This window comes from Molothrus aeneus, chromosome 22, assembly GCF_037042795.1.
Source record: "Molothrus aeneus isolate 106 chromosome 22, BPBGC_Maene_1.0, whole genome shotgun sequence".
NCBI classification, from domain to species: domain Eukaryota; kingdom Metazoa; phylum Chordata; class Aves; order Passeriformes; family Icteridae; genus Molothrus; species Molothrus aeneus.
In genome coordinates this window covers 5,288,411-5,312,278 of record NC_089667.1, presented here as the reverse complement: position 1 = coordinate 5,312,278, position 23,868 = coordinate 5,288,411, and the positions used below count along the sequence as shown (strand labels likewise).

Sequence of the window (23,868 nt, the reverse complement as noted above, 5' to 3'; positions counted from 1 at the left end):
CTGGTTAAGCTTTTGATGAATCCAAGGCTCTGGCTGTGCTCATTTATTCAGGTTTCTTTGCAAGCAGACTTGTTGAACAGCTCAGATTCTGCTCACCTCAGTGTGTCCCCAGACCACCTCAGCTGGAGAGATCAGTTTGCATTTCCCTGTCCAAAAATTCCCTCCAGTACTGCTGTCTGCAGTGAAAACTCTGCTCTGTGCCTCACCAGAGGTGCTTTAATGGAAGTGAAGGCCTGCAGAGTGGGCAGGAGTCTTCTGCTGAATTAATGCGGCATAAAATGTGTCAGGAGAGCCACTTTAAATCGGGAAAAACAGCTGTGCACAGGGGGCTCTGTGCCTGCCAGGGGTGGGGGCACAAGCAAAGCTTTTCTTCCTTTTTTAGAGATGATTTTTGACCTGCCCAGAATCTTTATCCAAGGTAAACAACCCTCAGCCTTGTGTTTTGTGCTCAGATGGTCAAGGATTGGGGAGCTGGTCAAGGATTGGAGGTGCTGGTCAAGGATTGGAGGTGCTGGTCAAGGATTGGAGGTGCTGGTCAAGGATTGGAGGTGCTGGTCAAGGATTGGGGAGCTGGTCAAGGATTGGAGGTGCTGGTCAAGGATGGAGATTCTGGTCAAGGATTGGGGTTCTGGTAAAGGATTTGGTCTGGTCAAGGGTTGGGGTGCTGGCCAAGGACTCAGATTCTGGCCAAGGATTGAGGTTCTGGTCAAGGATCAAGGTGTGATCAAGGATTGGGGTGCTAGCCAAGGACAGAGGTGCTGGTCAAGGATCAAGGTTCTGGTCAAGGATCGGGGTGCTGGCCAAGGACAGAGGTGCTGGCCAAGGATTTGGTCTGGTCAAAGTCTGAGGTGCTGGTCAAGGAAGGAAGTGCTGATCAAAGGTTGAGGTGCTGGCCAAGGATTGAGGTGCTGGCTGTAGGACCAGAGCTGCTGTGGCCACCGCTGGCCCTGTTAAATGAAGCTCCCTGTCCTTCCCAGCTGGGAGAAACCCTTCCCTCCCTCCTCCCACCTGCAGCCTCTCCTCTTCCCCCAGCCTGGTGGTGATTTTGGTGATTTTTCCTCTCAGATAACAGCTCCAAGCCAATTAAGAGTGTCTCACACAGTCCTCGCCGTGGGAGACCACGGTGCTTTTAACTGCTATTGTTTGTTAATAAAAATAAATCGTGGGCACCAGAGGAAGGAGGGAGGGAGGGAGGGAATCCCACATGGGCTTGATTTTCTCTTTTCCTGGTGTTTTCTTCAGTCAGTGGATGGTCACAGCCAGGGAGGCTTTGACAGATGATGTGGGCAGGGATGTGCTGGGGTGTTTGGTGCTCTGTGCAAGGTGCAGATCATTGCTCAGCAGCTTCCCTGCGAGGGGGCTGAGGCTCAGGCACAACTGGGGCTGTGCTGCTGCCAGGAGCAGGAGCTGCTGGCACAGGGATGGGGCAGCAGCATCCTCAGAGGCTGGGGGAGCTCATCCAGCACGGCAGAGAGACTCGGAGAAAAATAGGGAGGAGTTGGGGTGGGAGGAGTTGGAAGGGCTGATCTGAGAAGGAGAGGATCATTTCAGGCATGAAAGCACAGCCCAGGCTGGAGGATGGAGAGCCTCACCCCTCCTGTGCTGTTGGTGGCACAGATTTTGTACAAATGGAGGCTCCCAGGGAGGGTCACCCCAAACAACCCCACGATTTTGTGAAAAACGGAATTCACAACACTTATAATCACCAACAACGTGCGTAAGCTAAAACATAAACGCAAAAGCCAAAACATAAATGCCAAAGCCAATATTATCTGATCATTCCCCACAATGTGAAATATCAGGGTGTTTTACACCCACTGCTCTGTGCATCCATCATATTGAGTGTTTTCTCAGCAGGCACAGGATTTTCTTTGTGGAAGGCTTTAGAGGAGGGCAGGAAGGGCCCAGCTGCTGGATCTCTGCTCTGCCTAAATCCCCCAGCTCCAGCCCACTGCCAGGATCCAGTGAGCTGCCCCAGCAAAGGAGTTTTAATGCTGTAATGGGACTTTTGTGAGCGTGGTTGAGGGGGCAGGTGGGGTTTCACACTCATAATTCACTCCTCTGTGCCAGCAGAGCTCTTCAAGTATTGACCCAGCCTGGGAGGGCTGATGGGTCGTGTGATAAAGCTGTGGAGGAGAGGAAAATTGAATAAAGATGTCCTGTGAGCGAAGTCTCCTTGTGTTCACAGGTCTGGGGTTGATAATGCTGGGGGAAATCTCGCTCTGAGATAGCCCAGCCTGTGTGAGGAATTAGGATGGGCACACGCTGCTTTTATCTCTAAGCTGTGATAGGAAATTTGATCAGGCTTTGCTAATTCTGGGGAGGATTGAGAAGGGGGGGATGAGAGGACTCAAGGCCGGGGAGAGAGAAAGTTGAAGAAAATAATCCACAGCAACGAGAAATGTCAGCAATGCATTCGTCCTTCTGCTTCACTGCCTCCAGAATTCTTTTCTCCTTGAAGTTTTCTTGCTTCTTTTTCTGGAAGTCACGAAGGGTGGAGGGGGAAAAAAAAAAGAGGAGAAGAGAGAGATGAAAGAACACAGCTAGGGGAATGAAAATTTTAAAAAAATCCATTTAATGTATCGGCTGAGCAGGTGTTTATCACTAATATCACCTTCCCTGGGCTGTCACCTGCCCTGGTGTCACCTGGAGAAGTGAGATGTGATGGGGAGCCCAAGGTTCCTTTCATCCCCTGACACCTGGGGAAGGGAGATACCACAGCTCTGTCTCTCAGCCTGGTGAATCCATCCCTGGCACTGGTGTGAGGACAAAGAGAGGGGTGGCTGCGAGCAAAGCAGGCTCTTTAATGCTGATGAAATCTAAAAAACGAGACGTGGTTTTTATAGGAACATAGAAATTGCCAGACTGGAACAGAGCTCTGCTTCTTGTTGTTAAGTATCCTTTTTAAGCACTGGCTGCTTCCAGAGGCTGTGAGAGCAGCCTTGCCCCGAGGGCTGATTCTTCCAGCCCTCAAAAATAGGGAATTCACCAGCTCCTCGCAGCGTGAAGGGTTTACACCCCATCCAAACATTAATTTGTATTTTTTTTTTCCCCTTCAAATGTAGCATTGTAATTCCAACCATTCCTTCTCTTGGTAGATGTCATCCTTCCCTCAGCCTCGCAGAGGTTTTTTTGACTCTGACAATACCTCGTGGCAATGATTTACCCGTGCTAATTATGCATTTTTTGCCGAGCGAAACATATTGGTGGTGGCTTTAAATGGAGCAGTTTTTCAGTTTAATTGAACTTACATCTTTGTGGCCCCGGGGCAGGCTGTCAGTGCAGCTCTCCCCTCCCCCTGAGACACTTCTTAGAGCTCAGAAGAGCCACTTGTTGAGATGTTTTTCAGGTTTTTCCCTTCTTGCCTGTTCCATTTAAACCCCAGCCTGTCTGCACAAGAAGCTTGACACAAGGCAAGAGCTCTCTTTGCCTGTCCAAGGAATGAAAAAGCCCCGTTAAGTTGTTTGTTGATATTCCCTGACAGCTTTTCCCCCCAATTCCTTGCTGCTCTGCAGCTGTTAAATTTGTTGTCTCAGCTGTGAGGATTACTCCAGCTTTGCTCGAGCTGCGTTTTCTCACCATTCATCAAACTTCTGGTGAGGCAGGGAGAGATCCATCAACACCAAAGCCCCCTCCAAACTCCTGCTTGGCTGGGGAAAAAAAAAAAAAAACAGAAAAAAATCAGCCTGGAGAAGGTGGAATTTGCTGCCAGGTTTTTCCAGGGTGTTTGTGGTTTCTCAGCTTGCAGGAGAAGGCGTGCAGGGGGGTTTGCAGTGTGGGGTTGCACGGGGATAAAAGCAACACGTTGGGGATTTTGGGAAGCCTGGGCCTGGCACTGCTCTCCAGGGCAGCTGGAGATGCTCCTGCTGGGGACAGATGTGGCAGGAACAGGTTTATTGGAAAAGATGTTTTGTAGTTGGGGAAGGTTTTTTAGAAGGTTGAGCAATTTCTTTATTGAACTATACTATATTACACTAATATTATACTAAAAAGATACTGAAAATTAACTTGTGACCCTTCCTAGACAGTCATGACACAGCTTTGACCTAATTGGTCAATCAATCAAAACAACTATTACTTGTTGTAAGTAATTGGACACTTGGTGTCCAATTAACAAATCCCTTTTGTAAACAATCTCCATAACACATTCCACGTGTGCCAAACAACAGGAGCAGTGAATAGAGATAAGGGTTGTTTTCTCTTCTTTCTCTGAGCTTTCTCACTGCCTTCCCCAGGAGAAATCCTGGCAGAGAGAATTATGTCTCTCTCTGTCCTGAGGATGTGAATGCCACACAGGTTCTGCAGGTGAGAGCAGAAATCTCTGCCCAGAGGAGTTGATGCCCCATCCCTGGAAGTGCCCAGAGCCAGGTTGGACAGGCCTTGGAGGACCCTGGGATGGTGGGAGATGTCCCAGCCCATGGCAGATGGTCTGTAAGATCCCCTCCAACCCAAACCACTCCATAATTCCATGGAATAGCAGCAGATTCCTTGAGTGTCCTTGCCAGGCTGGGCAGAGGGAATGAGCAGAGAGGTGGCTGCTTTTCAAGGATGTCTTCTTTATCTCCGTGGCAGCTCCAGCAGAGGGGTTTTTTGGTGGGGGTTTTCTTTTAGTGATTTAACATTTTGTTCTGCCTTTTGGCTTTTTGCTCTAATGTCTAAGAATTTTTTTCTGCAGAAATCTCCAAATAGCAGGAGGCTGTGGTGATAGCAGTGAAGAAGAGCACCAGCTCTCACAGTCATTAAAAATGTATCAGCAGTTTCAGAAGCAAACTTGCTCCCTCTCGGAGGCAAATCGTCCATAATTCTGCTTGGTATTTAGAGACTTTTATCTCCAGAGAGAACACAAAACTCCCCAGTAGAGCCCTGATTTATTTTATTCTCTTGACTTTCCAGAGCTGAAAGATGAAAAAAATATAAAAAAAGGGGCTTAGCAGGAAAAGAATTCTGTATTTGTGCTGCATGCAGGGGTCAGCTCATGATCCAGCAGCAGCTCCTCAGCGCCTCCCACCCTGAAGGACCCAGGGAACTCTTTCCCAGCCATCCCACTCTTTTATTTTTTTGGGGAGCAGATTGGGAATGCTCCACAGACAGCTGTCCATCAACCCAGCCTGCTGTCAGAGCAGCAGAGAGGAGCCACTCAAGCTGTGCATGCACAGCTCCTGACATGTTCTCGCTGGAAACTTCAGCAGGGGAAGTTGGTTGGATTTATTTTCAGCCAGCTGAGGATGAGTCTGGGATAAGTCATCTTCACACGCAGGAGAATTAGCGAGGCAAGCTGCTAAAGAGCTTTGTCTCTTCAGGGTTTTCTTGGCTTTGTGAGGTTTTAATGAAGGAAAGTTGTGCTCCTCTCCTCTCTGAGTGGGATTTGGGGCTGCGCTGGAGTGGATGCCCCAGCTGTGGCCACAATTCACTGGTGCACCTGGGTGGAGCTCCTGTTCCACGGCATCTCCTGGGGAAATGAGGGACAGGCAGCTGCACCTTGCAGCTGGAAGGCAGCTTGGCAGGAGGACAAGCTCAGCAGGGCCAAATCAATGTGCAGTGAGGGCGTTTGGACCGTGCCCACCACCCTTTGACACCTGAATTCAGAGAGGGGGCAGCAGGGGGGGACTGGGAGCTGCAGAGGGACTGAAACTCCTCTTTGTTCATTTGAGAGTAACTTTGATGCTGGGCTAGGAGGAAAATCCTCTCTCTCCTTCCCTCCTGATGGTAAATCTGGGATCCCAGCATTTGTGAAGGAGGGGATGCACCCCTGTGCTCCCTCCCAGGTATTTTGCCATCACCTCCAGCACCCAGCTGGGCACAGCTTGTAGGATCCTGTGTTTTCTGTCGTTGAGCAGCCCCTGAGGTGCATTTCTATTGCTGCCAGCTGTTCCCTGGGCCCCTGCTCCAAACCCAAGCCCTCCTGAGGGGTGAGGTGGAGCAGCCTCCCCCTGTGCTCCGTGTCCCAGGTAATTACAGCCCCGGCACTCCCAGAGCAGGGCTCAGCAGGCAGCCTGGCTTTACCGCTCAGCCTGGCCGATAACTCCGAGCTGCTGATGCTCAGGCAGCTGCTGCTTGCTGGGAATCTCCTCCTCAGCTTCTCCAGCAGGCTGCAAACAGGAGGAGCAGCCTTGGGTCTGTCCCTTGGAGCAGGGAGTCACAGGAGCTTTTCCCTCTTCCCACAAGAGTGGTTGCTCCTTTTTATTTTTTCTTTGCAGAGTCTGAAATTACTTTGTTGGTTTTTTTTTTTTAACCTGCTGGTTCACAGGATTATTGAGGTTGGAGAAGCCCTCCCAGGCCATTGAGTCCATCTGTGTCCATGCTGGGCCCCATCCCCACCTTGTCCCCAGCCCAGAGCTCTGGGTGCCACCTCCAGTGGTTCCTTGGACACCTGCAGGCAGGGATGGGCACTCCAACCCTCCCTGGGCAGCCCCTTCCAGTGCTTAACAACCCTTTCCATGGGGAAATTCCTGCTGGTGTCCACCCTGGCACAGCCTGAGGCCATCCCCTCTCCTCCTGTGCCTGGGATAAGATCCCAAATCTCCCCCTCCTGGCAGGAGCTGTGCAGAACCACAAGGTTCTGAGCCTCCTTTTCTCCAGGCTGAGCCCTTTCCCAGCTCCCTCAGCTCCTCCTGGTGCTCCAGACCCTTCCCCAGCTCCTTTTCTTTCCCTGGTCCCTCCATGTCCTTCCCTGAAGTGATTCCATGGAGCTTTGGCAGGGAATGATGAGGATGCAAACTCCAGCAATCTCCTCGGATTTCAGGCAGGCATTTCCCTCCTGTCTGGCTGGAATTTGAGGGGTTTTACCCCCTTTTCCCTGCCCTGCTCGTGGTCTGACATTCCCTACCTGATGTTTTGGTTGAGCTGTGGCTGTTCATCACGAGGGGCTGGTGACGAGGTTTCGTTTTGCTTTTCTCAAAACCTCAAATTTGGTTTTCTCAAAAATCTCAGACTGGAAAACCAAAACCACCGCGCAAGGAAAGCACCCTGGGGGTAGCAGTACAAGAAGCAGGACCTAAAATAACCTAAAAAAGGAGGAAAAACAGGACTGTGAGTGTTGGGGAGCAGCTTTGGAGGCAGAACTGAGCACGAGGGAGCTCTTTGGGTGGCAAACCCCAGGCTGTCCTGCTGTCTCCGTGGGGAAGGGACGGCTGTGTGTGTTCAGCTCCACATTCCAGGCTGGGAGTGCATCTGACACGATGCTGCTGTTTTGTCAATATCTTGGGAAGTTTGGAAATAGCTGCTTCAAAGTGCTCCAGTGATACATTGCTCTGCAATCTGTCTCTGCTGCTGCCAGCACTTCTAAGTAACCAATTTCCCACGTGTTTAACCTTTTAGGGCTTCTCTTCCCCAGGAATTGCTCTGGAACTCCCATTGAAAAGAGGGGAAAAAAAGGAGAAAATTGCTATTTGCCCTTCACAGGGGTGGTTCATTTTCCAGGTGGTTTTTTTGGGGTGTCTCTAGCTTTTAAAAATGGGTTGAAAGTGCTGAAATTGGGATGTTCTTCCCATGTCTGACTGACAGCTGAGCATGAGATCCCTCAGTTTTCTGGAACTGGGATTCCAGGAGGTGTGGAAGCATGATCCAGGAAGGCATCAAACCCCTGGAGATGTCCCAGGGCTCCCTGGATTTTTATTTCTGTGGCCCTGTCTCTGCATTTCCCCTCTGTGAAAGGGGATGGTCCCTGTGGAGAGTGCTGAGATAAGCTGGAGGAAGTCTTAAATGTAATCTAAAAATAGATTAATTGGAAAATTGCAAGCGAAAGGCAGCGCCTTGCTCAGACAAAACTCCTGGTAGCTTCAAAGGCAGATTAAAGACTTTGCCTGTGTCAGGACTTGGTATTTGGCCCAAGAAGGAGACAAATGGAAGAGGGTGAGAATGTTTGCCAGCAGAAGAGAGAAGGGAGAGATAAGGTAACAGATGAAACACTCAAAGTCAGCATTTAAGGACATTGCTGCCTGTGGAGATAATTTTATCAACTCCAGAGACAACAGTTTTTTTTGGGTTTTTATTTTTTTTTTTCCATGAAGTAAAATCTGCCCTTTATGAAGCTGTTTAAAATGGCATTTGTTACAAATTTGATTAGCTGTGCTGCAGGAGCCTGCTGTGGGACAGCCAGTGCCAATATCTGTGCTGATGATGACTTTGTGGATTTTCCACCTCCTGCCCTTCATTTTGGTGGTGTTCTCACTTTGGAACTTGGACTTCTGGGTGGTTGGGTGGTGAGACAAAAAAAGAAGACAAAAAAAAAAAAAGATGCTCTTGGTCTTGTGGTGAACCCTCTTGTTCCTGAAAGGGAGGGAAGGAGGTGACTGGAATTGTGGCAAGGAATTATTGGTTTCTAGTTTGGTGAGACCCAAGTGACTTCGGCCTCCTCAAGCCTTCCCTCAAATCACGTTTTGCTATGAAAATGATTTGTCCCATCCTAAAATCAGAGTCACTATTATATAATGAGTTGCTGGCTGCTCTGAGTGGAAAGGGAAAGGGGGGGGTGGGTGAGAATAGAAGTCAGAGATGTGACTCAATATTGATTTCCACTTGTTTTTGTTGAAACGCTAAAAATGCCAAAATGAAATATTTGGACTTTTCCTCGTGTTCCTTTCTTTCTTTTTTTTTTTTTTAACTTTTTAAATTTTTTATTATTTTTTTAAATTTTTTCCTGCAAGGAGCTCTCTGCCCAGTTGGATTCCAAACCCTGAATAATTCATAGCCTGTAAATAGCTCCCTCCTGCTCGGGTAAACAGAGCTTTTGTCTCCCCAGCGTGCTGGTTGAGCTGAGTGGTGCTGCTGGGGGCAGCAGAGGGGCTCAAGGGTGTTTCCTGTGTCTCCCTGCAGAGTTATGTCATGCCCAGACCACCGCAGGGCTCCATGAGGATTTATGGAAGATGCTCCGTGTCTTGGCGCCTCTGGTGCTCCTTCTGCTGTGGCTGATGAGGATCTGGGCCAGCCCCCATTCCCTGAGGATTGGTGAGTGCTCACCTGGCTTTGGGTTTATTATTCTTATTTGTTATTTGGGGGTTTTGCAAGAGTCAAATCTTAAATTGCCTTCTTAAAATAAGAATATTTGACTGTCGTAAGGTTGGTAACACATCAACATTTTTATGCCTATGTTCACAGAAACAAGAGCAAAACCAGATATACAATTTACTGTATTTGTTATTAGGAGTTTGCAAGAGTCAAATCTTAAATTACCTTCTTAAAAGAAGAATATTTACCTTTAGTAAGGTTGGCAAGACGTAATTATTTTCATACTTACACTTGTGTTCACACGAACAAGAGCAAAACTAGATGTACAATTTTCTGTATTTATTATCAGGAGTTTGCAAGAGTCAAATCTTAAATTGCCTTCTTAAAAGAAAGAATATTTGACTGTGGTAAGGTTGGCAACCCATAAGTATTTTTATACGTACACCTATGTTCACACAAACAAACTGTATTTGTTATTAGGAGTTTGCAAGAGTCAGATCTTAAAATACCTTCTTGAAAGAAGAATATTTGACTGTTGTAAGGTTGGCAACAGATCAATATTTTTATACTTACTCCTCTGTTCACACAAACAAGAGCAAAACTAGATGTGCAATTTACTGTATTTGTTATTGGGAGTTTTGCAAGAGTCAATTCTTAAATTACCTTCTTAAAAGAAGAATATTTGACTGTAGTGAGGTTGACAACACATCAATATTTTTATACTTATACCTACACCTATGTTCACACAAAAAAGAGCAAAACTAGGTGTACAATTTACTGTGAAATATTAATTAATATTTAAAAATCTGCAAAGGCTTTGGTAGATTTTAGCAGTCAGATGCTGGAGATTGTGGCAGCATCATCAAGTTCACAGAAACAACACTGGCTTGTACCTCTAAAACTTGGTGTGTAGCAGGACTTGACCATTAGAAGAAGAATTTGGTATTTTTTAATTCATATTCACTGTCTCACCACCAACCCTTACAATTGTACGAGATCAGAGAGAAAAAGGCATGGAGAACTCTGAGATTTTACAGCTCAAAAAAAATAGTGGGGAAATGACTCAATATAAAATTAAAATATTTTCCCAGTGATGCTCTGGAGGGATTCTTGGAACCCTCCCTGCCTGGTGGGGCTGACATTGAGTGAAATTCTCCTGCATGGTCAGTGGAGGCACCGAGCTCCTCCCTGAATTTTGGGAACGCTCTTCAGTTTGTACATGAAATGCAGTTTGTGGTGAGCTGACACACTTGCTGAAGTTCCTCCATGAATTTTGGGAATGTTGTCTCCCTCCTTTTGTAAATGAAACACAATTTATGGTGAGTTTACACATTGAGCTCCTCCTTGTGTTTTGGGAATGTTCTCCTTCCTTTTGTCAATGAAATTGAGATTATGGTGGGTGCAGACACCGAGCTCCTCCTTGAATTCTGGGAATGTTCTTCAGTTTGTAAATGAAATGCAGTTTGTGGTGAGCTGACACACTTGCTGAAGCTCCTCCATGAATTTTGGGCATGTTGTTTCTTTCTCTTGTCAATGAAATTAGTTTATGGCGAGCTGACACACTTGCTGAAACTCCTCCTTGCATTTTGGGAATGTTGTCTCCCTCCTTTTGTAAATGAAATGCAGTTTATGGTGAGTTTACACATTGAGCTCCTCCCTGCATTTGGCAATGTTCTCCACTTCCTTTTGTAAATGAAATTAGTTTATGGTGAGCTGACACACTTGCTGAAGATCCTCTTTGCATTTTGGAAATGTTCTCACTTTCCCTTTGTAAATGAAATTAGTTTATGGTGAGCTGACAATGCTGTTGAAATTCCTCCATGCATTTTGGGCATGTTGTCTCTTCCTCTTGTAAATGAAATTAATTTATGGTGAGTTGACACTGTTGAGCTCTTGCCTGTACTTTGGGAATGTTCTCTCCTTCCTTTTATCAATGAAATGGAGTTTATGGTGAGTGGGCACACTGAGCTCCTCCCTGCATTTTGGGAATGTTCTGTCTCTAGTTTGTAAATGAAATTAGTTTATGGTGAGCTGACACACTTGCTGAAATTCCTCCCTGCATTTTGGAAATGTTGTCTCTTCCTCCTGAAAATGAAATTAGTTTTTGGTGAGCTGACACACTTGCTGGAGCTCCTCCCTGCATTTCAGGGATGTTGTCTCTTCCTCTTGTCAATGAAAGGCAGTTTGTGGTGAATTTCCCTGTTTGTGTTGGTTCTCATGGTGTTGATGTTGCCCTTCCTGTGTGAATTCCAAGCCACCCCTCAAAGAGCCACTGAGGAGCTAAAATGACCTCTGCCATGTCCCACCCCTCTCCTAAACCCACATAAAATTAAATATTTCTGTCACAAATACAGAATTTGCCCTCCATCCATGAGCAAGGAGGGGCAGAGCCCAACCTGCCCCAAGCTCAAGGGCGCCACAAGAGCTGTGCAAACCCCAAAATATCCAATTTACAGGGGAGCCCTATGGGTGCAGACCCCTTTGGGCTGTGCTCAGGAGCTCTCAGGGAGAGGCACCATCATTTCCCCAGGCTGCCTGTGTGGATTAGGGACCATAAATGCACCCAGAAACCTCCTAATGGAGCTCACCTCCCAGAACTGACACTTGGCTCCGTGTTTTAGAAAGGAAACTGCTTTTCCTGCAGCCAGCAGTGCCTTTATTAACCATTTGTTGCAGATAAGCAGCCAATCCATCCCTGTCCCCATTTGCAGCCTTCACAGGTGACACTCCTGAAGTGAAATTACCTCTCCCCTCTGCTGGTGGAGCACGAGGCAGCTCAGGAAATATGGGGAGGGAAGGTGTGAGCTGGCAGGAGCCTGGCAAGGCTGGCTGGGTGGTTTATATCCCTGGAACCCCTGATTCATGTGGAGCACTCCCAGCCCTGCTGCCTGCGTTTCACCTTCATGGGCACATCCTCCACTCGAGCCAGCGGGCAGGGATGGGCATGGAGAGGGAATTGGCAGCATGCTGGAGGTGAAAATCCTTCTTTTTGCTTTGTGTCCCATCTTTTTGGGGAGCACTGTGGGGTTTTTGGGAGCCTGGAGAGAAAGGGGAGATCCTCTGACAGCACAGAGCTGCAAACCTGGGGTCAGTTTGTTTCCCAATTCCCCAGAGTGCAAAGTGAAGCTGTTTGAGAGCTGGGACTGTGAATTTTCAGCTTTTAAGGACTGGAAACTCGAATTATGCTGCAGCTTTCAGGTGGGAATGGCAGCTGCCTTCCAGCTTGCCATTCCCCAAAGTGAGAGGTGAAGGTGTTTGAGATCCTGAAGGACTGAATGAAAATCCTTCCTTTTGCTTTGTGTCCCATCTTTTTGGGGAGCCCTGTGGGGTTTTTGGGAGCCTGGGAAAAAAGGAGAGCTCCTCCAGCAGCCCAGAGCTGCAAACCTGGGGTCAGTTTAAATCCCACTTCCCCAGAGTGAAAGGTGAAGGTGTTTGAGATGCTGAAGGACTGAATTTCGTGTCCCATCTTTTTGGGGAGCACTGTGGGGTTTTTGGGAGGATGGAAAAAAAGGGAGCTCCTTTGAGCAGCACAAACCTGGGGTCAGTTTGTTTCCCACTTCCCCATAGTGCAAAGTGAAGGTGTTTGAGACCTGGGACTGTGAATTTTCAGCTTTTAAGGACTGGAAACTCGAATTATGCTGCAGCTTCCAGGTGGGAATGGCAGCTGCCTTCCAGCTTGCTTTGGTTTGGGGGGTTTGATGAGTGTTGTTCCTTCAAGCCACAGTTTCATTTTTACGGCGCCTCCAACAAAAAAGTTAATAAAAATAAAGTGCAGAATAAAAAGAGGGAGAAAAATATGACCAGCAGCCCTGAAATCATTCCCAAATGCATGCTTTTGGCAAGGCAGGGAGATATGGTATCTAGCAACATAAATCACTGCTCTGCATAGGGAAGGAAAACCAGGCCAGCAAGAACATTTAAATATTCAAAGAAAATGCGAGCAAAGGTTTAAAACAGTCCTGAAAACCATCTGATAAGGGGCTGCTGAAATGCACAGGGGTGTGATCAGCAATGGGAGGTGAGCTGGGCAGTGTCGGGGTGGGTTCTTCACCAGGAAAATGAGATTATTCCCTGCAGGGGATCACGGTGGTGCTGAGTCAGGGACTCTTGGCTTGGGAAACGAGCCCTGAGCTTCCCTGCTGCTGCTTTTTTGGGGTTTGGGGTGGATCTTGGCCCTGGCAGCCCTCAGAGGAGTGGAGAGGCAGCAGATTGCTCCATCTCTGGGGGAGTTTCTGCTGGCCTGGACAGGGCCCACAGCGAGTGTTGCATTGCAGTGAGCTGGAGAAGCATCACCTGTGCAAGGCATTGAGCAGAATGTGGGCTACAGGGTCACCTTCCCCGAGCCTTTGGCTGCAGAGGAGCAGCCTGGAGGCTCCTGAGTGCTCTATTTCTCTCCTTGATACACAGGGAGGACAAAAAAACCCCCATCAGTGCAGACTTGTTCTTTCAGCCTTGCATCGTTTGTTCCCTTCTGACGCAGCCCTGGAGAAACTCTCCTTGTTCCTGGTTTTTTTCTGGAGACCTTGGTGGGGAAATCCAGGTGTAAAAAAAAAAAAAAAAAAAAGGTTTATTTGCAATGGTGATGTTTTGCTGAGAATGTCTTTTGTCAGTCAGTTCCCTGCTCTGTCTGGGTGTGAATTATTATCTCTGAGGGCCTCAAAAGCTGGGTCTGATTGGGGAGGGAAGGAGCAGGCAGGGATGGGAGTGTTCTCAACAGCTTCAAGAGCTCTGAGAGGGAAGGAATTGCCCCCAGGCAGCCTGGAGCCCTTGGAAGAACCAGTGCAAGGCCTCCCAAAATACCCTGGGAGCTCTTGCTCAGGTTGTGTTGCATCCAGCCACCCCAAAACCCAAAAATAATCAGCTCCCCCCTGCCCTGCAGGGCAGCATCTCCCCTGGCCCTGCTTTCCTGCAGCACACACACCGTGTGTGGGAGCAGTGCTGGGTTTGTTTCTTGCCTGTTCTCTCATGCTGAAGGAAGTGTCAGGAAATTTGCCTGAGTTATTTACTGGGTTATTTACTCGGCCTCACTGAGCAGAGCGTGGGGGCCCTAAATTGGCATTTTCTGCCTTGATTCATTGGTGTGCTAAAGAAGCTCGTTTAAAATTCATACCCCGGGCCAAAAATTGTAGTTTATCCATGGAACTGCCCTCACCAGGAGCGGGATAGGAGCCCTGAGAGAGGATCTGCTGACAAACTCCTTGCAAGGCCTCCTGAGCCTTTCAGGGTTTCTCTCTGCCTGTCAAAATCCCTTCCCTGCCTCTGTCTCCCAGCTCTGCAAACTTCACACAACAACTCCAGCATTTAAGGGTGTTTTTTTGGGGTGAAACTTGATGTTTTCCTGCCCCATATCCAAGGACTGTGCTGGGGCTCAGCTCTCATTGCTGCCCCAGTGCAGCAATGTGGTTCTGCTTTGTGGTTCCCTCCAGAGAAGCAATTTGTGCTCCAGGTCCTGATGGGCCCCAGCCCTGATGCTGGGGTGTCACTGGAGGTGTCACTCTGGGCAGTTTGTCCTTGTTTCTAGGCAGGATTCCAAAATTCTGGAGTGCCTGAAGGGCTGTGAATCTCCTGTGTCTGCTCAGGGTTCTGATTCTGGAACCAGAATCACAGGATCATGGAGTGGTTTAGGTTGGTTTAAAGATCCAGTTTCACCCCTCTCCCACTGTTCTAAGACCCTTGGGCACTTCCAGGGACCCAGGGGCAGCCCCAGCTGTGCCCACCCTGTGCCCACCCTCCCAGGGAAGGATTTCTTCCTAATATCCAACCTAAACCCACTATTTTTGAGTTTTAAGCCGTCCCCCCTCATCCTGTCACTCCAAGCCCTTGTAAAAAGTCCCTCTCCATCTTTCCTGCAGCCCCTTCAGGCACTGGAAGGCCGCAATGAGGTCACCCCAAAGCCTTTTCTTCTCCAGGCCGAACAATCCCAATTCTCCCAGTTTCGATCCCAATTCTCTCAGCTTTTCACGTCCAGAAAATGTTCTTGGGGACCCCCCCAGAGCTGTGGGAGACCCCTGGCACTCAGCTGTGTGTGCTGAAGGGGGTGGGAAGAGGCAGAGAGGAGCTTTTCCTGCGTCTCTGTGCTTGTGTGGTGCCCCTGTATCCCTCTGTCAGGGCCGTGGGTAGCAGAGCATCGTTTGCACGGCCCCAAATCCCTGTGCAATCGCCCACCTGAGGCGTTTATGATACACTAAACCACTTTGGCAGTGAGTAAAGGCCCCAGAGCTGCCCTGCTGGTGCAGTTTGTCCAAAGGTGTGTCTGAGCTGGAGGGCTGAAGCAAGGGAAAAACGAGCATTGAGGTAAAAATGAGCAATAACAGCAGTGGAACTGGGGATAGTTCAGTTCAGCTCCCTCAGGACACACAGGATTCTCCTGCAGGCACTGCAGGCAAGATCCCACAAGGCAGAATTAGCATTTTAAAGCCTGCTGGTGGCTCTGATGATGAAGGAGCTGGAGAAGGAGGACGCTGATGTCAGCAGGTACCAAATTCTTCCTCCCAGGTGTCAGGAGGAGCTGGTGCGGGGAGAACCCAGCTGTGCTTTTTTTTTTGCGGCTTTGTGGCAGATTTTGTGCCATCCCCAGCTCCCCACCTCCTGTTTGCAGCTGGCTCACACAGCTTGAAGCTCCCCTTCTCCCTCCTGCTGCAAACATTTAACACACACACAAAGCACAAACTCCTTTCCTGGTGTAGCTCTGCCTGAGCCAAGCCCTTTGTGGATGCTCCTGATGGATCTGGGGTGAATTGGCCGTGGATTTGCTGCTCCCCAGCAGAGGAATGGCCTCACCCTGGCTTTGAAGGCAGCCAGGATCAGCTCAGAGCGCAGGAGCAATCTGCAGGGCTCACATGCTGGTGCTGGTGCTGGAAAACCTCCCCACTTGTCATGAGGATCAGTGTTTAATCCCAGCCTGGCTTGGGGAGTGGGGTGGGAGGAGGGTGTAGTTATTGGGATACAATATTAATATTTCCTCCAATATTAAAAAGAGCCAGTTAAGTTCATTAAAGCAAAGTAGGTTTGTAGTTATTTATCATTTGCTGCTGGGGACTGCTGAGAGGTAGAGAAAAATAGGATATTCATCTGCTATCTGGTCTTTTAATTTTGTTCTGATTATTCTTCTTGGAGAAGGATGTCTTATTTATGGGTTTTGAGTTATGTGCATAAATATTTCTTTTTAAAATCACCTGTACAGATGCCAGGCCCTTCAGCAGAGCCTCATTTAGACTTACAGTGAATCACAAATGGTTTGGGTTGGAAGGATCTTAAAGATTACCCAGTTCCAACCCCCTGACATGGACAGGGACATCTTCCACCGTCCCAGGTTGCTCTGAGCCCTGTCCAACCTGGCCTTGGGCACTTCCAGCATCCAGGGGCAGCCACAGCTGCTCTGGGCACATTTTATCCTTGGATTCTTTGCAGTTCTGCCCAGGTATTCATTTCCTGTGCTCCAGCACTGGGAGGAGTGGCTGACACTGCTCCATCTCCTTCCCTGAGCCATCTCCTTCGGGCCACTCATCCACAGAGACTGCTCAAGGATAAAATGAAGTGGTTTTTTTTCAGGAAAAAGCAACTGAAAGTGTTCAAAAAGGGGCTGGTGACTGGTGCAGTCATTTATCCACTCTGCTTTTCTCTGGAATGATCTGGTGAAAGGTGTTTTCCTGAAAGCTTTTGCTGCAGGACGCCAGGGCAGGGTGCTGAGGCTCCGCCACGGTCGGTGGTGGGCGCCGCGCAGTCTCCAGGAGGTTTGCACGTAATTCCCACTGAACCTGTGGATGCAGCTTTTCCTGGGGCTGTGCTCAGCACCCTGGCAGCCTGCAGAGGCAGGAGGAGGCTCCTTAGCACCATGGAGGTGTGAGGGAAAACTGCGGGAGGAGCGCGAGTGCTTCCGAGCGGGAACCGCGACCGGCGGCGAGCGGGTTCTGGAGGGATGCACCAACCCCGAGGGATGCACAAACCCTGCACCCCTGACTTGGTTTTCAGCTGTGAGAGGAGCCTTCCTGGCAGACTGACACGATTGGGTATCGAGGAGGGAGGGATCGGTGCCTTGCTCCGCCGCGGGAGGTTTGTGCGTGAATTTTACACGGTCAAGGTTGGGTGGGTTTGGGTTCAAAATCAACTGAGCTTCGTCCTGTAGGGAAACTGCGTGGAAAAAGAGGGGCTTGGTGCAGAGTAGGGAAACTCCATGGGAAAAAATGAGGGATTTGGTGCAGAGTAGAGAAACCTCATGGAAAAAAAAATGGGATTGGCGCAAAACAGGGAAACTCCATGGGAAAAAATGAGGGATTTGATGCAGAGTAGGGAAAACTCCATGGAAAAAAGAGGGATTTGGTGCAGAGTAAGGAAAGCCCATGAGAAAAAAGAGAGGCTTGGTGCAGAGCAGGGAAACTCCATGGGAAAAACAGAGGCACTTGGTGCAGACAGAAACTCCATGGGAAAAAAGAGAGATTTGGTGCACAGCAAGGGTAACTCCATGGGGAAAGAAATGAGGGATTTGATGCAGAGTAAGGTAACTCTATGGGAAAAAGAGGGATTTGGTGCAGAGTAAGGTAACTCTATGGGAAAAAGAGGGATTTGGTGCAGAGTAAGGTAACTCTATGGGAAAAAGAGGGATTTGGTGCAGAGCAGGGTGAGCTGCCCTGCAAGGAGAAGCTGTCCAGGCACCAGGCAGATCGTGCCCAGCAAAGCAGTGCCCTTTGCTCGGTGTGGGAGGGCTCTGCCTCTCTCCAGGCTGCAGCTTTGCCATATAAAACATAATGAGCTCCTCATCTCCAGCGGAGGAATCCAGCACTATAATAATATGAATAATAAATAATAAGCAGATTTATATTTTAGATCAGTGCCACAGGGCACAGAGTGAGGAGGCACGGGGAGGGAGTCAGCCAGACAGATCATCTCTTTCCATCTTTTGCACCTCTGTGGCAGAGTTATTTTTCCTGATCTGTTCCTATTCATTAATGTCCGAGAGGCAGGTTATATTACCCACCCCAGGAGGCCTTTAAGCTTTGTTTTGATTCATTATATATCCACATACATATTATATAGATATAGATCTCTCTGTGCAGAGCAGCTGGATGGGGAAAGAGCCTGGTAGTTATGGAAAAGAGCCACGTTACTTAAGCAGCAAATCAACGTTCTATTTCTTCACTCTCTTGTTTATTGAAAGCCATTTAGCCACCAGCACGGGGGAAGCTCTGGTGCCCCTGGGCACAGCAGCAGCTGCTGCCCTGGCCTGTGTGGCTTAGTGGTTTTGGAAGGTGACTGGGTTGGAAGCAGGTGCTAATTCAGTAGGAAAAGGGAAATTTAAGGAGAGGAGCCAGGGGTTGGTCAGTGGAAAGGTGACATTTATCTCCTCCAGGCACAGTCCTGAGCCGTGGCAGGGTGACAGAGGACAGGCATGCATAGGTGCATGTGCAGAATTTTGTATCAAAGGTCTGGTTTTTTACATTTGTTCCTGAATATTAAACAGTCTCCCAGAGCCAGGGATCAAGATCTGAGAGTCATGTAACTTGTTTTATATCTAAATACTGTTCCTGCCCCTGGGCAGCACTTTGTGTATTTAGCTGCTGAGCCACTTTTAATACAGATCTTTTTGCTTCACACAGAGGAAGCTACTGATAGCAAGATCTACTCTGCAATTTCTTTCATTATTTTTTCATATATATATATGAATAAAAAAGTCAATTACATGAATGAAAGATCCTTGGTTGCCTGCCTAAACAGCTGCCAAAATGAATTCCAACTCGGAGCCAAATTCAGCAAAGCTGGAATTTCTGCAGAGAGCTCCAGTGTGGCGTGAGATGGGATTGTGCAGGAGGCTGCATTACAGATTCCTGCTGCCCAGCCCCTCGCCCCTGGCTATCTGTGTGGGCAGCCAGCAGGGATGGATTTCACTCCTTTCAGGGCTGGATTAAATCTCCTCCTCAGAGCCGTGCTGGGGTGAGAGCCACCACCCTGGCAGGCAGCTGCCTTGGCACCCAGAGCACCTGGAGCTTGGGCCTCCAAATCCCTTCCTCCCCACAGAACAATTCATTTCCCTGTCAGGAATCAGCTGAAGGGAGCAGGAGAATTTGGGGGATGTGGGCAGGAGCTGGCTGAAATCCTGGATAAGCACAGAGGGGAGGCAAATCCTCCACAGAGACAGGAGCAGTTCTGGGAATGACTCCTGAGGATGGGTGGCTGAGGAGCATTTTCCCTGGTTTTAGGGAAATGCAGGTCTGTAGTGACCACAGTGTGATCTGAAGGTCCTTTTTGGGCAGTGAGGGGGAGGAGAGCCTTGCAGATTTTAGGTAGATGCCCAATTTCCTCAAGCTGAGTTGAGATAAAGCCGAATTTGTCACCTGGGAGCTGTTGGAACCTTTCTGGGAAGGGCAGGGAGAGGATGGCAGATGGGAGAAGGAAGGCAAAGAGCCACTCCAGCTCCAGCCTGTTGGAGCAGAGCTGAGATCCCCACCCTGGGAGTGCAAGGAGGGCTCTTTGTGCTCAGGGTTTATTCCTCCTGCTCTGTTTCTCTTGGCACATCCCCTCGTCCTTGCTCTGTGCATGGGTGGGTTGCAAGCTCAAGAGCTCTCCAGGCTGCCACATGCCCAGAGCTGAGCTCAGTGAGGTGTTTAAGCTCTCTTGTCGAGCTTTAGGCACTGCAGGGCTGCTGGGCAACCTTCCCAAAGAGGAGCTTTGACCTAGCAGGGCACTTCTCTCGAGTGCCCCTCTGCAGCTAATTGCTGCTGGCTCAGTGGCAGATAAACACAGCCCCAAGAGGCTGAAATCCCAAATTGTCCTGGCTGGGATTCAGCAGCTCCCACTCCCCCTCTCCAGGTGTTAGGGACACACAGCACTTGGAAAAGTCCCAATCCCAGAAGTGGAGAATGAGCTGCTGACAAAGCAGGGGGAGTGGTGGGTCCTGCCCTTCCTTTGCTTCCAGCTTTGTGCTCCTCTTCCTCCTCTTCTCCCTCCAGAGACCTCACTGTGATCAGATCAAAGCTAAAAAAAAAAAATAAAACCGTGGGGAAAAGAGGAGGATGGAAAAGAAAACCTCTGGGGGAAAAGGGAAGGATGGAGAAGAAATGAACTGGGGGAAAAGAGGAGGATGGAAAAGAAAAACAGTGGGGGAAAAGGGAAGGATGGAGAAGAAATGAACTGGGGGAAAAGGGAAGGATGGAGAAGAAATCAACTGGGGGAAAAGGGAAGGATGGAAAGACCTGAGAGAATGAATTTTGTGTTTTTCTGTGGGATGTCAGCTGTGAAAAACAGGGGAGAGCAGGACAACACCCAGAAAGGGCTGGGAGCAGGCAGGGGAAATGGGGGAAATTTTGTTATTGTGGTAACCATCGCAGAGCAGTGTGTCACATCAGGGTGACATCACAGCCCAGAGCCCTTCTTGGGGCTGTTGTTTGGAGAGGAGAGGTGTGTGGGCAGTCTGGAAAGCAGCAGGTGAAGATCCAGGCTGGAGGAGAGCGCAGACAATGCAGATGTGAGAGCTGGGAGGGACCTGAGAGCAGCAGGAGCAGCTCAGGCTGGCCTTGCCCTGACTCCAGCCCTGCCAAATGAGGGCTGGGGATGTCAGGAGGCTGCAGGGAGGGATGGCTCCTTTCCCTTTCCATCACTAATGAATTCCTCTTGCACCTCCAGCCACTGGAGGGGCCTGGGGACACTGAAGGGAACTTTATGTGGAAGTGATGGCTGAATGTCAATGCTGCTGTTGAAGCCAACTTGGGAGCCGGGAGGTGCTAAAAGAATTAAGATTGTTAAATGGAAAAAAAGTCTACTTGGTTGAGATAAAATAGGGTTTAAATGAGTGAAATTATCAGTGGATTACCCTTGTTAGAGCACTGCCTTATTTAATAAACTGGGTTTTAATCTGCTGTGAGCATTCCCGAAGGGAAAGCTCAGCGTGTGGAGGTGCAGGGATGTGATGGAAGGGAACCACCAGCTGTGCCACCATCCCCCCTAGAATGGAGCCACAGGAGTAAGAATTTGCCCAGGAGCGCTTTATACTCTCATGAGACTTTCATTCACTGCTTTACAAATGTTGACTTTGTTTGAGTTTCTCTGGCTGGCAGAACTGGGGTGGGATCACCAGGAGTGGGATCACCTTGGTGCCTCTGTGTCCCTCGTGTCCCTGGGGAGCATTTTCAGGGCAGAGCCATCAGTGCTGCATCGTTTGGGGTAAATGGGTGCACGCAGAGCTCCCTGGAGCCCTGCAAGGGGTGATGCAGGGGGAGCAGCCTCTTGCTGCATTTAGGAGGGAATGAAAATGCTGGAAACTGTGAGTGCTGCAATTTTACCCAAAGAAAGAGCGTGGTAATTATTAATGAGCAGTGATTACCTGCTGCTGCAGGAGCAGAGCTGTCACAGAAGAGCAGCCAGGTGCTTTGGGCCAGCTTCACCTGGCTGGATGCAGGTGTCACCTGTCACCTCTCATGTGCTCCTGACCCATCTCTCTGTAGTGGCAGCTCCAGGTGTTTCCAAAACTGTCTGTGGAGGGAAGGACCTGGTTTGTCTCAGCACTTTTGGCACTCTGCTCTTGGCTGCTGTCACCGCTGAGCCTGGAGTTGACAGTCCCTGGCCTAGGGGGGAGCATCTGGGACAAGGGACAAAAGCACGAGGAGGGATGAGGATTGATTTTCTCCTTGGTTGTGCAGCCCTGAGGTTTCAGAGCATCTCGTGTTCTTTACTTGGGGGATTCGTAAATTTTCTTTCTTTTTTACAGTCAGTTTTGGGAGAGAAATCAAGCCATGAGTGGGTTGGGAGGCCCAGGTGGGATGCAGGAATCCAGGCAATTTGAATTGCAGCCTTGGGGTAGCCAGGGTGTGGGTAACCCACCTGGGTTATGCTCTTGTCTCTTCAAAGGAGTCTGCCCTCCATAAATATTCCATTCTTTGGTAGTTGCCAGAAGGGCTGATAAAGCTGGCTACAGGCAGAGCTGAGCCCATCCTGGCTTTTATCTCCTTTCCTGGCCTTGTCCAGCAGCCTGGGCTCCACAAATGCCAAAAGTTCTTTGGTCTCATGCAGCTGATGTCGAGTTTGGGGGGAGTTCAGAGCTGGGAGAAGGCAGGGAAGGGGCTCAGTGTCCCCACTCCCCATGCAGCAGCCGGGCTGTCCTCTGCAATGATTCCTGTTGGAAAGGTGCAGGGAGGAGGAATTCCTGAGCTCCAGCCCAAGGCTCATCCCAGGGGAGCTTGAACCTTGTCCTGATCTCTCCTAAACCTTGTCCTGATCTCTCCTAAACCTTGTGTGATCTCTCCTAAACCTTGTCCTGATCTCTCCTAAACCTTGTCCTGATCACTCTTAAACCTTGTCCTGATCACTCTTAAACCCTGTCCTGATCACTCTTAAACCTTGTCCTGATCACTCTTAAACCTTGTGTGATCTCTCTTAGACCTCGTGGGATCTCTCCTAAACCTTGTGTGATCTCTCCTAAACCTTGTGTGATCTCTCCTAAACCTTGTGTGATCTCTCTCAAACCTTGTGTGATCTCTCCTAAACCTTGTGTGATCTCTCTCAAACCTTGTGTGATCTCTCTCAAACCTTGTGTGATCTCTCCTAAACCTTGTGTGATCTCTCTCAAACCTTGTGTGAGCTCCTTGCCAAGCCCAGGGCAGTGAGGGCTGGGAGGTTGTGGTGTGGTCTCAGCCTGGGTCTGGCTGAGGATCCCCTCCCTCATTGCAGATTTCAGCCTCTCACCTGACAGGATCTTTGGGATGAATTTTGTGAATTTGTGCTCATTGAGATGTTCAGCATTTGACATCACCTTGTTCCAGGTCTGATCCTCAGTAACTCCACCAGGGCAGGGCTGCCCAGATCTCATCTCCTCCTTCCCTTGCAGAGAGGTTTTCTGGTCCTGCTCAGCTGCCCCCACTCATCCATGTTCCCATTTTTCCAGCAGCAAATCCATTCTGCTCTTTGGCTTTGACACTTCAGGACTTTATTTTTCCTCATCCCTCACACAGAAGAGAACTTAGCAGTTTTATAAAGACTTTCAGTATTTATTTGATATATGATATAATATACATTATATAATATATAGTATATAATATATAATATATAATATATATTAATTTATATAACATATATTATATATATTAATTTATATAATTAATACTTTTAGTATTTATTATCCTTTCCATTTCTACCCACTTCAGTGGATAAACTACCCACCAGAATATCACACAGAGTTTTTTGGCATTCTTGGTTCACTGGGGGCCCTGCCACAGTGGGAAGAAGAATTTTCTCATTCCAGCCATGCTCAGAAATCCCCTGATCTTAATGATCACAGAAGATAAAGCAAAAACCAGTGGAGTTGGCAAAGAAATACCTTGCAGTGTTCATGCAAAATCATAAACCCCAGATGCCTCCTGAGCCCCAGCTGAGTTTTTTAGGGCCAGGTTGAGGCTGCTTTGCCCAAGTCTCCAAGTCCCCAGCATTACCAAATTTTTCAAGCCCTGTGCTTGCCCAGCTTGGCACAACTGAGGAGCCTCAGCATGGCAGGAGATGGTTCTGAGGTGCCCAACTCAGATTTTGGAGCAGAAATCTCATTTTCCTGGGCTGTGGTTGAAACCCTGCTCTTCCCTCCTGCTTTTAAATCCCACGGAGCATCTCATTAGGAGCAAATGATGCCTCAGGCAAGTGGAGCTGTAGAAAAGTAATCTTTATTAAGCACCCTCAGTGGTCAGAGCTGCTTGATGAGCTCTGGAGTTTTATTTGCAGGCAGCTTGGGCTGTCGTTGGGCAGGAAAAGGCTTTGAGCTCCCTCCAGCCCCTGTTTTCTATTTGTGCCCTCATCCCTCCAGCCCTGCAAGGGCTGCTGGCAAAGCTGTTGAGTAGAAGAGGCTGGGTGGGATAAATCAGGAATATGGGGAGGGATTTGGGCATCCAGCATTATCCTGCAGCTCATCCTGAGCTGGACACAGACACAGATTTCCCTGGAAAAAAAAAA

General features: G+C 48.8%; 1 protein-coding gene across 1 annotated transcript in view; it reads left to right on the top strand.

The window, feature by feature from the left end:
- GRIK4 (glutamate ionotropic receptor kainate type subunit 4) overlaps positions 1-23,868 on the top strand; it is a 212,832-nt gene that overhangs the window by 61,075 nt on the left and 127,889 nt on the right. Inside the window, exon 2 of the mRNA XM_066564315.1 lies at positions 8,815-8,946. Within this exon, the coding sequence (XP_066420412.1) occupies positions 8,865-8,946 (82 nt within the window). The 5' untranslated portion in view covers positions 8,815-8,864. The remainder of the gene's footprint in view (positions 1-8,814; positions 8,947-23,868) is intronic.